Source organism: Cajanus cajan, chromosome 8 (genome assembly GCF_000230855.2).
Source record: "Cajanus cajan strain Asha chromosome 8, NIPB_CcT2T_4, whole genome shotgun sequence".
NCBI classification, from domain to species: Eukaryota; Viridiplantae; Streptophyta; class Magnoliopsida; order Fabales; family Fabaceae; genus Cajanus; species Cajanus cajan.
Window position 1 is genome coordinate 55,881,728 of NC_138524.1, and position 13,082 is coordinate 55,894,809.

Genomic DNA, 13,082 nt, shown 5'->3' on the forward strand with positions numbered 1-13,082 from the left:
AACTCTAATAACATTGATTCATTTAATTTATTTTCTTTTCTTACTAGTATTTATTAAAAAAATTATCTACACAGAACTTATGGTATCTTCTTGAACTTTTATAAACTGATTCTTTAACCATTATCCGTGAAGCATCCAGGGGCGGAACCATTTATAATAATATAGAACAATCAAATATGCTATTAGTCTATAAACTTTTTAAATTTTAATCCCTGAACAAATTTTATTTAATTTTAGTCCATTCTTTTTCATGAAAAAAAAATTATGCCAAATTTCTAAGGAACAAAATATTAATGAGATAAAAGTAAAAAAAAAATTAAAAGTGAAACCGATAAAAGTTTAAGAACTAAAATTAATAAAAAAAAAACATTTCAGATACTAAAAATAACCTGACAATGACAAAAGTTCAGAGACAATATATTTAATCCTATCTAGAATTAGATGAAAATTAATTTCCTCCGCCAGAAAAGCAACATCAATGTTAATTCATCCCAAATTGTTTTTTTTTTTTCTCACAAATTAAGACCACCACATTCCACACATTTCATTTTTCAATCCATTAAGCATGCTTATGAGATTTCTTATTCCCAAATTCCAACATATCTATATTGATCAATAACCTGGAAGCAGATTTTTCAATCCCAAATATCAAAGTAAGGGACATAGGTAAGAGAATAAATATATAGCATGAATACACACAAAATCACACATTAATCACTAGAAGATGCGACTCCATTAGGTTGTTTCTAGTAAACAAAACATATATTGTGTGAGAGCTGCCATAGTTCTTCATATTACACCTACCTACGTGTAAGAAACTGAAACTTAAGAGAAAGAGAGAGAGAGTTGGGGTGAGAAGCAAAAATTAATAGAGCAAAAGGGCTCCCCTATTGCCATCTTGATGCTAATGCATTGATTCCTCGCCGAAAACCTCAGTGTTGCAAACAGGACATTTCTGAAAACAAGGTAAATGGGGACAACAAATTGTAAAACATAAGAGATGGTTACAGAAATGTTAGTACACACCTTTTTGAACACACTCCTTATTATTGGTTGAAATTTATTGAAATTCACAAAAATTTGTGAGTCTGACATCCTTTTAATGAACATCTCATACTTTTATAATTTTCAATAAATTTTAACTAATAAGACAGAATATGCTTCAAGTGAACTTCAGAAAAAAAAAACATTTAAAATTTGTACCTTGTTAATGCTAAGCCACTTGGTGATGCATTCACCATGATAGACATGACTGCATGGCAATTTCATTTGCTGGTCACCTCTTCTGTATGTCATCTGACAAATTACACACCTGTTTTTAATGCAATTTGATTATCAATATATATATCAGCAGGAAATACACCAGAGAAAAGGAGCATAAATATCATAAATCTAGAAAGAAAAAGTTGTAGTGGTCCACGAAAAAAGACAAATAATAATGAAATCAAATCAAATATCTATGATCAATGCAAGTCCAACATATAAATCTAAAGATTATTAAATAAAACTTTAGGAATCAGTTAAAAGTAGAGAACTTTATAACTACTAGAGTTGACCTCGTGGTGAAGGAGTTTGAGTCATATACAGTCTTAGGTTCGAATCTGCTATCATCATTATAATTCTTATGGATAAATAAAAAAGAGTAGAGAACTATAGTCATCATAATTAAGAATATTAAAACAGTGTATACTGTCAACCACAGTGCAAGAGGAAACTATATTTTCAAGGGCATTGGGTATGAATAGAGGAAATGAATTATGAAAATGGACAAGTACAAATCAATATTCTTCATACTTCATTGATTATTGATTTGGAGGGTAATTAAAATAAGAGAAAATACAAATTAGTAAATCTATAATTTATAAATACTACAGGCATGAAGCATGTACTAATTTGGAATTAAGCATTATAATTTTCACTCCTCTTACACATTCACCTCATCTTCCTCAATAATGCATTATAATCTTTGGCATTCATTCAACTTTTTATTATCCAATTTTCATCTATTCTACAGAAAAGTTCAGAATCAGGAGTTTACCTTTTCCCAGAATTTTTTCGTTTGAATAAGCTACCAAATTTGTACTTTGAGGTTGGAAGCATATCAATAAGATCTTGGGAAAGACCTCGGCTTTGCGTCCCAACTGCCTCCCCGAGGTCCAGCAGTTCCTGTCACTTACAAAATATCATTAGCTATTGATCCTCATGATTTCCAATTCTACTTGTATTCAACATACCAGCAAAATTGAAATGTCAAAATATTACAAAATACTAATTAGCACCAAGTTTTGTAGAGCAAGAATTCTAAATTTTGAAAGCAATAACCTTTTTTATCTTAATAATTATTTAAATAAAATTTGATAACCTATAAATCATCATTTCAGGTTGATTAGACATTCTCTGAAATACTGGTTATAAAATTATTCACAAGCTTTCACGAAACAACAGACTAATATTAGAGAGTCGGTTCTTGACATTGTATTAGAGCTCCTGCTACCAAGTTTTCAGATGATATTCAAGTCTAATGAGCTTGAGTGGTGAGGCGTATTAAATATAAGATCATTCAGCAGTCTTCAACAAACAATTTGAACTTTTGAGCGAGTTGGTTCTTGTAGAAATAATATGGACAACTTAAAAATGTGCACAAAAAAAAAAAAAAAAAAAAAAACTCCAGTCTCTAAACAAAACATTGAATCTAGGAACATGTTAACTTTGGATGCTTACCCTCTTAATAGTTAATATATTAAATTTTGAAATGCTCTCGGCATGAATTTAGTAAAACATAACTAAATGTTTTCCGCTCAATGTTAACTTTTTAAATGATATTCAGTAAAACATAACTAATATAATAATCAATGATTTGGAAAAAGTAAAACAATATTCTAAAAGTGAGAAACTACATGCGTACATCAGCCTTTATACGTAAAACATTTAGTGCATCACACCTCATAAGTCATATTATCAGGATCAATGTTGTCTTGCCACAAGACCTGCACCAATGCACCACCAAGGATTAGAGACTTCAGAGGAAAAAATTTTATGGTGCTTCTGTTTATCAAGTCACAAGTTGAAAACAGTATACAGAAGTTAAGGGTGAACTTCTTGCTGAAATTAAGCAAACGAAATGCAGAGAGATCTCAACGTAAGTTTTTTCAAGTCTTCATTTTAAATAATATAATTACCAGTCTGATAGAGCTTATAAGAAAGAAAAAAGTTGTGAGGTAGCACATGCAACCAAATTTGAAGATTCAAATAACATATTTGTAGATTATATTTTGACCTAAATAATGGGCTCTAGCGGAACAGACAAGCAATAGACAAAAACCCTGCTTTTTTGAATAATAGAAAAATGGAATATGATAAAAGTAACAATAAATCCAGTCATGTCTTGTCTAAATTTTATTCATTCCCAATTAGAGATTCCCAAATGTTAATGATTAGTAAAGTAGAATATCAATAACAAGTTATAACTATCAATTACTCAGAGGTTGAAAGAACAGGGGCTTGGCTTAAATAGAAGGAGGGGTAGAAGGGTAGGCATGGGGAATTGTTAGTATTGAGAAAACAGAGCAATAGCTCAGTAGTAAGGAAAATTTCTTCAGAGGAGATTTCTGCCCTTATTTGATGGTATCTATTATCATATCAATAAAATGTTCATTCTTATCTTCATATCTTCCACGCAATTTCTAGGTTTGTGTTTTTGGTTTAGTAACATTCCCATTGCTCATTTTACTGATTAAAGAAACATGTTGGGGGAAGTTCTTGCAAGCATAAATCTTTGACGATGACTTATGTGAAACATGATAAAGAAATTATTGGTTCTCCTATGAAAACTGACTTTGGAGAAAACCAAATCTAAACCTACCACCATATGTAAACAACTTTCTATGAAAAAAAAAACCATTGTTGGCAAAACTACAAAAACTATTTGATGCCAATCGTCATCAATCAATAACTATGCCTAGGCAAAGGAACATGAGATAGGAGGCATAGACAAAAGGACTACAGGAACTGATAATAAAAAATAAAAATAAAAAAAACGATGCCTAACTTCAAAACTCCTTTTTGTTTCTAGGCCATATGTACAGACATGATTCACATATTAAATACATATTGCATTCAGTGGTGATATGATATGTATATATATAATATAATAATATAAATATAATATATATATATATATATATATATATTATGAGGAGAGATCCATTTACTTCAGGAAGAAATCTAAGTAGACTTACTCCATTCAATAACTCATGTTCTACATCAAATTTTAACTATTCAATCGTTGAATTTAAAGATCTTAATGCATAAATCAAATCTGCAAATTTTTAAAAAAATTTTGAAATCATTTGATACTTCATTTCATTAATTCAAATCAATATATAAAATAATTTTATGATTATTCGTCAATTTGAATTAATGAGATGAAGTATCAAATATTTTCAAATTTTCTAAAAATTTGTGGACTTGATAAAGAACTTTAAATTCAACGGTTGGATCGTTGAAATTTGATGTAGAACATGAGTTATTGAATAGAGTAAGTCTAAGTAAACTTACTTCTAAAGTAAATAGATCCTTCCTCATATATATATATATATATATATATAATATTAATATTAATAAAACTGATGTGTATAACTGCAAATCCAAACTACGAGAGGATAATTCTGAACATTACTAAAAATAAAATAGAAATTATAGATAACTGTCATAAATCATTGCCTATGGCCAACTTCATCTCAATATCATTCCCTCCTTGAGCATCATCTGTAAAAAATATTGGTGAAGTACCCAAGTATCACAATATTGGGTACGTATGATATGATATGTGAAGCAAATGCAAGCATTTGTGCTTTCCATTAAGCATAAAATTCTAAGTTGTCTGGAAAAATAATAAAAAAAGAAGTTATTTTTCCTTTTCTGTAGATGAAACATGTAAAGGATATTACTGAAATGGCTGACCATTGCATTATAAAGATATATAAGTCTGATATTCCAAAATTAACTGGAATTATGCCCTACAACCTAGCCTAATAAGCTGAAAAGACAGTTTTATATACAATCCTCTATCCACAATTCAATTTCAGTAGCCTAAGTTTGGGACTAAACATTTAAGGTTTGTTTGAATAAATTTTTCCAAAAGCACTTATAGGAAAAAAATAAAGGAAGAAAAAATGAAATAAATTTCTCCATAAGCTAAAATTAACTTATACATATGTTAAAAATAAGTTTTACAGAAACTAATATGAGAGAACATCTACAAATTAGTTTATACATAAGTTAATTTTAACATATGGAGAAGCCTATTTCATTTTTCCTCCCTAATTTTTCTCTCCTATAAGTGTTTTTGAAGAAATTTATCCAAACAGACCCTTATAGTTAAACTGCAAATCACCCCTGTTTATATATGACTTTTGTGCAAATAGCAGAATTTTCAAATTTGGTAATTAACCCAGATAAACTTTCAACTTAAGACAATAACCCCTTGAGATTAATTCCCAAAATTAAACCCACAGCAGTTTTTGCTCACATATTGAGAGCTTAATGATGTTGTGTGATCCATGTAGCCAATCTCACCTAATGGGATAAAGGTTAACTCTGTTTGTCACACATAGATAGTATAGGCAGATAATTTACCCAAGTTAAATCTATAGGGGTTATTTGTCACATATTGAAAGTGTAAACAAGTTAATTTCTAAAATTGAAACCATGGGACTATTTGCCAAAGGGCCCAAGTTGAATTGAGTAATATTCATTTTGACCAACATTTACTAATAAAAGTGTTAGTATCCAAAAAAGTATACAGTGGATAGATTATAAAGTCATTAAAGTATGCCATGTACACCCAACTATCATTTAAATAATGTCTCCCAATTTTCAAGCATAGGGGACCCAGTGTTCCAACCAGGGACAAATGATTGAATATTAAACCAAGACTCAATTAGGTAAGGTCTAAAATTGTGGCTCGGTAAATAAGAAAGCTTCCTACCTGGCTACTACTATTGGACTCATGATGATTTGGACTGCCTGCAAAAGAAATTTAAAAGAATTAATATACTATACTATGATTCTCATAAATTTCGTATCAAAAAAATTAAAATAGAAGTTTTAATTTAACCCAGACGAGAGGATAATAAATATAAAAGCTTCACTTAAAACTTAAAAGGATTGCATGATTAAGACTGTCTGCAGAAGAAATAAAAAAAAACAAAGATACTATCACATAACTTTTCTGCGTAGTGGCAATTTAAAATAATAAATGACAATAATGAGTTCCATCCAACCAGACAGACGCCCCTCCAAAAACACAAAAACAGAGACTAACTTGCTGTTAGCATTGCACCTAAAAGTGATTAAAAAATGAGTATTAAGAATTATGAATTTAACATACAACAACCAAATTGCAAAAACCAACATGATAACAGGCCAACCCTTCCAGTAAAATAAATAAACCACTAACATTCTTCAGGAATAGTCTGCATGCTTGTGACTCCATCTCTTCTAGGTGGAGACTCTGTTGTAGCTGGTTCCACGGCGGTCATTGTTGAAGGGTACTCCCACTCAGTCCTATCGATCTCCATTCTTGGCAAATGACCATTTACCTCATAAGAACTATAGTAAGATGTACTCCCAGGGCCAGACAATCCAAACTTATAGGGATTCATGTTCATTGACCAATAGACACTTTCCTGGACAGAACATAAGATTACAAATTTATGATCACAAACCAAATGAGAATCAATAGTAAAGTATGAGTTAATAATAAAACAAATGAAAGAGAATATTTTCAGCGAAGTACAACACACAAATAAATGACGGCAACTCAAAATTTAATATTTAAATGGGTCAAAAGGGAGACAGACATGTCTGTACACAAAGTTGCTTTGAAGTGCAGCATTATCCATCCACTCTCGCAATTCAACTCAAAAAAAAGTGTAACAATCATTCTCACATTATCATATGTACTTGGCCTTCCAATTCACATTATTTAAATATATAAAAAATAGACCTTCCATGTACCTGTGTCAAACATTGTGAATTATATTACCAAGTAACTAACTCTTAGGTAGCAGCAGCAATGATAACAATGAAAGGACAGAAATTTTTCTACTTGTCCTCTCATATTTAGGGGTAAGATTCAATTTAGAATAAAATTCAATAAACCCCTGCAACAACCCACATTAGAAATACATGGGTAGAAACCTTGAATCTACAACCTTGTCACCAAAACCATTAAATCACCCCTCAAGTTGAGAAACATTGAAACAACTTCAAAAGTAAAAATGAAGGGTAAAACATGTTTTGGTCCTTTAAAATTTCTCAACATTCAGCTTTAGTCTCAACACAAACTTAACATTCCTTAGTCCCCCATATTTTAACAGAAACACATGTTTTTAGTCCTGATGGGCAGCATTTCTAAAAATACACCACGGCAATTTCAGCCGCTACACCAAGGTTTTGGGAGTCTCCGTGACCCTATTGTGACTAAATTGGGGTCAAATTGGCCACATTCATCAACAATTTTCCGCAATGTCAAGGACCGTGAGGTAATGGCAATAGTAACCAAAACCACAATTTAAAACCTTCCTGATGAAAGACTACAACCACATCACTAGTGTACAGCCTATAATCTATCAAAATTTATAGAGACTAAAACCAAATTTTGAGATAATTCGAGAAACCAAAACATATTATACCCAAAAACAAAAATAAAAATGCAAGTAGAAATAAAAACCTGATCAGGCATTGAGCCAGCAAAGGCATAATTCACGGGGACATGCGTGAATCCTTGAAAGAAATCAACGAAATTTTCATTAACAGCATAGGGGAACCCAGCGTCTACGTAATGCACCCCCATTTGTCTACCATCATTCATTTTGCACTACGAAGAAAAAACACCAACAAACACCACACTACACTGTACCCTTCAACAACAACTGCACAAAAAAGAGAAAGCCACAGTACACGTCACCAAACACGCCCTTGTGCAACAAATTCTTAAAAGGAACGAAAAATGGAATCGCAGCCACAACCTTCGAATCCGACCCAAAACGAGGTTTATCCTGAATTTTTAATTAAAAATAAGAATAATTGAAAAAAAAAAAAGCAATTTTGGTGTGTGGGGGTGAGATTGAAGAGGAAATTGGGAGAGAAAAGAATGTGGTGAGATTTTTGTGAAAGTTATTTTTTTTTTTTTCTGGGGAAACAAATAGAAGAAGGAAAGTTCGAGAGTTGATTTACCTTGTTCACATTCGGAATGGTTGGAGGAGTGAGAGAGAAAGAGAGAGAGAGAGAGGGTTTCTTTCTACGCTGTGTCTGTGTGGTTCTCTCTCTTTTGTGCCGATTTTCTTTATAGTGTGTTTGGACGAGGAATTTTAAAAATTCAAGAAATTTTAAATTCTTGGTATTTGAATTACTTTGATTTCAATTTCTATCCTTCTTTAAATATTTTGTTTGGATGAGTCAATTCAAATTTCTTAAATTTTAAATTGTTAGGTTGAATATGATAATTTGATTCTATCATAGTAAAATTGATTTTAAAAATATATTTATATGTTGAGATTTTTAAATTAAATTTTATAAAAATAAATATTAATCCTTTTTTAAATATTTAATAATTTTAAAAATTAATATTAGATAATATTTAATAATTTTAAAAATTAATATAAGATAATATTTAATAATTTTAAAAATATTTTTGAATATCTAATAATTAAAAGAATGAAGAGATAAGATAAAATATATAGGTGAAATAAGAAAAACAAATATGAGGAATTTCAAATTCTCTCATTTTTGGGAGAATTTGAAATTCTACTATTTTAAGGAATTTCACAAATACTTGGATTTCAAATTCTTTGTAAATTCCTCATCCAAACAAAGCATTTCACCTCAAAGAATTTGAAATTCTTCAAATAAATGAATTATCCTATATAAATTCTTCATCCAAACACACCATTAGAGTTCAATAACAGCGGTTAATTAAAAAACCTTCATTCTAATTAATTTTATATTTTATTGCATATACATTTTATTTTATTCTCTAAAAATTATTGTAATTATATTTTATTTTCTATAAAATATTTCTTTGCTAGGGACTCAATTTAATTATTAAAATACAATGAGGTTGAGTCCAGGCCGATTTGCAATTTTTTTTTTTTCAAATTACCTGACTAGACTGTAATTGTGGTGGGTAATCGGTCCAATCAATTAAAATATTATTATATATTTAATTTTTTTTAAATTAAAATATTTATTTTAAATATTAATAACAGATACCATGATACATTTCTCACATAACATTAGTAAAAATAATAGGATAGACACGTATTATATTATTAGCTACTAGCTAGAGTCTTATTAATATATTATATAATATGTCTTTAATTTTATATGTTATATTTGTAATTAATATATTTTTATTATTATTATTAAATTTAGGTCAAGTCAAATTTATTAGACTGTATTTTCCTTACCTTTTATTTAACTCGATTATAATTAAGTAAATTAAAAAATAATAAAGTCAACTCAATTTATTTAAATATAACTGAATTAAATTTAAATATAATTGAATTAGATTTAGTTTATGCGTAAATTATAATCTATTATACACGTATCTCTTACTTTTCAATTTAGTATGTATAAGTAGTAAATAACTATTTTTTTTAGTGTATATTTAGCAAGCTATTTTATTAGTTTATAAATTGATTTGACAAAAATTAGTTTATTAGATCATGAATTTATTTTAATAAATTTAATTTTTTTTTATAAGCTATTTTAATTAGATTAGTTTGTGATTGATAGATTAACTTTTTTTTCTTATAATCTTATTTTTAATTAACTTACTGAAACCTGTTTATATATTTTTTTAATTTAAAAATCATTTTGTTTATCATGGTGTTGTATCACATTTTTTTTTCTCTCATATCATATTACAGTATGTGCATCTTTAATAGAACTTAGAGTATTTTCAATGTTTGTTGTTTAAGTGTGTTATTTATTTTATTTTTATGGTTCTTACAATGTCATATAAATTTAAGAATTTTTTTTATCAAATTTCACTTCAATGTAAATGTATTCTTAATTTTAATTTGTAGGATCTACTAAATAGTTTTCTCTCTCACATATAACAACAATATTTTCTCTCCCGATACATTTCTCTCATAAAAATAATTTTATTCTAAAAATTATTTTTTATTTAAGCAACTCAAATAAGATATTTATTATCATACTGATGCAAATTTTTTTAAATTATGTTCTAATTAATTTCTCTTTATTATTGTCAACCCATTTCTTTTATCCCTTATAATGTAAAGTTGTTAAATTTACATTATTTTTATAATTTAAAATTTATAAATTACTATCCTAATTTTTTAGATGACAAGTTTTTAAAATTAAATTAAATATTAAACAATTAAGCAGAAAATATTGATTAGTATCCAGCAAAACTAACTTATAAGTTAAATATCTATTACCTCTAAAAAAAAGTTAAATATCTATTAGCTTATTGTTAACTGTCCCGGGAAGTTGTTAAGTGTAATAGTCCAAAATCGCTGGGCCAGAGGCCCAATTGATTGCCCGGAACGGACCGTTTCAAAAGTGAAACGGGCCGTTCCGAAACAAGAAAAATGCCCAAAATTGGAGAAGTAGAACGGGCCGTTCTGGTTTGGAGAACGGGCCGTTCTGGTGGGAGAACAGGCCGTTCTGCTGATTTTGAAAACGAGCCGTTCTGGTTTTGGAACGAGCCGTTCTAGGTGAGAATTTTGCTAGTTTCGAAAGGCCCATAACGGCCGTTCCACTTTTGGAACGGGCCGTTCCGGTAGGTGAGCCTGAAATCCTATAAATAGTACCCCTCACCTATCATTTTCACACATCTCTCATTCTCTCTTTCTATTATTTTTCTGTTCTCTCTTCTTTCCCTCTTCTTCTCTCTGAAGACCAAGGGGCATTTAGAGGAGAAGACCAAGAGATCCCTGTTTTAGTTCAACTGCAGTTTATCCAGGTACGGGGGAAAAAGGGAATTATTTATATGTAGAGTTGCATAAGGGAATTGGGTAGAGAAGAACCCTTAAGAGTTTGAGTAATTTTATAATTATTCTTGTTTGGAGAATTATTGGTCTTATGTGATTCTGTATATATTTAGGATTAGAAATATATATTTAATTTGTAAGAATGATGATTTGGAAGAGAGAACGAAATTGTAGAAAAGTGCCTGTGAGCTAGGTTTTGGAACAATTAGGGGTTTTGTTGTTTATGTTGAAATCATATTAAATTGATAATTCTATTGATTATTTTATTAATTTATGAATGTTATTGTTATGAATTGATGATCTAGATGTGAATTGCTTGAGGGGTGTGTAAATCCATTATTTTGGACTTATCTTATATGTGTATGGAATTGAACTATGAGATGTTGTGTGCATATGATTATGATTTTGACTATGGTACCTCACATCAATGACCAGGGATGGCACGACCCCTGGGTAAGTGATGCTACAGGGAGGGCGTGACCCTGGCATGGTGTGGGATGAGTGAGACAGTTAACACGTATCACTTATGTCAAATGTGGCAGCCCTGACATAGGGTTAATTGCAAGAGATTGTGTGGATTGTGATGTGATTGTGGTTCCTCACATCAATGACTAGGGATGGCACGGCCCCTGGGTAAGTGATGCTACAGGGAGGGCGTGACCCTGACATGGTGTGGGATAAGTGAGGCAATTAACCCGTATCACTTGTGTCAGTTGTGGCGTGGTCTTGACATAGTGTTAATTGTAAGATTTATGTGGATTGTGATGGATTGATGTGATTATGATTGTGATGAGATTGTGGTTCCTCACATTATGACTAGGGGTGGCACGACCTTGGGCAAAGAGATGCTACAGGCGTGACCTTAACATAGTGTAGGATGTGTGATTTCTTATGCTTATGTTGGGGGTGGCACGACCTTAGGCAAAGAGATGCTATAGGCGTGACCTTGACATAGGGTGGGATGTGTGAGACAATTAATACTTATGTTGGGGGTGGCACGACCTTGGGCAAGAGATGTTATAGGCGTGACCTTGGCATAGGGTTGATTGCAAGATTTGTGATGATTGTTGTGATTGCGAATTGTGACGTGATGACGATGCGTGATTGATAAAGTTATGATACATTGAAATGTTTATGAATATTTTGTTAAGTATCGAGTTATAATGAGATGACATGTTGTGTGTTTGTATGTACTTTACATATAAATGTTTTCTTTTCTCACCGTACAATTTTGTGGATGTTTTAGGTGAAGAAGATCCTGCTGCGAGTGGCATCTAGAATGCCAACAGTTAAAATAGGGGTATGCTCTGATATTGTGACATCGGGGCAGAGGACTTTTAGGACATAATTTTTATATGGATTTAGAATTGTAAATATCATTTTAAAAATAATTTGTAAACTCTTGTGTTTCATTTTCTAAATCTTTATTATTGTAATTATTAAAGAATGATTTTTGAAGTTTTTCATGTGAACTCTTTTACCAAAACTTAAAATATTTATTTGTAAAGTTCCAATATGTGTTGGGGTAGTAAGGGTGTCACATTAAGCAAAAGTGTCGTATATATATATATTCATGATCATTCAAAGATATCAAAGAAAATAATATTGCAAATCTATTTTCATCCAATTCAGTATTTATATTGTGTATTATGTTGGAAAATTAATTAACTTTTTTATCCGTAAAAAATTAACTACTTGATTATTCACATTACAAACTGTTAACTACTAATAACTAATTCACTTATTATGTAATGACCCCCACAAAATGAGGTGTTGACTTCTTAATTGTTCACATAACAAACTATTGGTTACAAATAAACTAACAAAATGACTTTACTTCTTAATTGTTCATATAAACGAACTATTGGTTACAAATAAACTAACAAACCCCTTACAAGATGAGGATTGAGAGAAGTCTACCATCCTAAGCGTGACCACCAACCACCGAAAGCGAACATATAACTCAACCTCTTAGGGAAAATGTACTATAACACCCTAATTTTTCATAATTAAAATAAAATAGCTGATTTAATGTTTTAGAAAATAGAAATTAAT

General features: G+C 30.3%; 1 protein-coding gene across 2 annotated transcripts; it reads right to left on the minus strand.

Annotated features, from left to right (window-relative positions):
- Positions 1-648: 648 nt before the first annotated feature.
- Positions 649-8,357, minus strand: BB (RING/U-box superfamily protein). 2 transcript variants are annotated; one of them, XM_020349792.3, is made up of 9 exons: positions 8,242-8,357; positions 8,034-8,063; positions 7,736-7,937; positions 6,461-6,689; positions 5,990-6,027; positions 2,943-2,987; positions 2,039-2,166; positions 1,204-1,312; positions 649-955 (listed from the first exon to the last, which is right to left on the minus strand). In XM_020349792.3, the coding sequence occupies exons 3-9, from the start codon at positions 7,874-7,876 to the stop codon at positions 905-907; spliced, it is 741 nt and encodes a 246-aa protein (XP_020205381.2). In that variant the 5' UTR covers positions 7,877-7,937; positions 8,034-8,063; positions 8,242-8,357; the 3' UTR covers positions 649-904. The 2 variants fall into 2 exon arrangements, with proteins under 2 accessions (XP_020205381.2, XP_020205380.2); XM_020349791.3 differs by lacking the exon at positions 8,034-8,063.
- Between the last annotated feature and the right edge of the window lie 4,725 nt (positions 8,358-13,082).

Bases quoted from the DNA above. Each gene is read 5' to 3' on its own strand.
- BB (XM_020349791.3), bottom strand. From the start codon at position 7,876: ATGAATGATGGTAGACAAATGGGGGTGCATTACGTAGACGCTGGGTTC. The intron at 1,313-2,038 runs GTAAACTCCTGA...CATTAAAAACAG, and splicing joins CGAAAAAATTCTGGGAAAAG to GTGTGTAATTTGTCAGATGA. The intron at 956-1,203 runs GTACAAATTTTA...CCTTGTTTTCAG, and splicing joins AGTGGCTTAGCATTAACAAG to AAATGTCCTGTTTGCAACAC.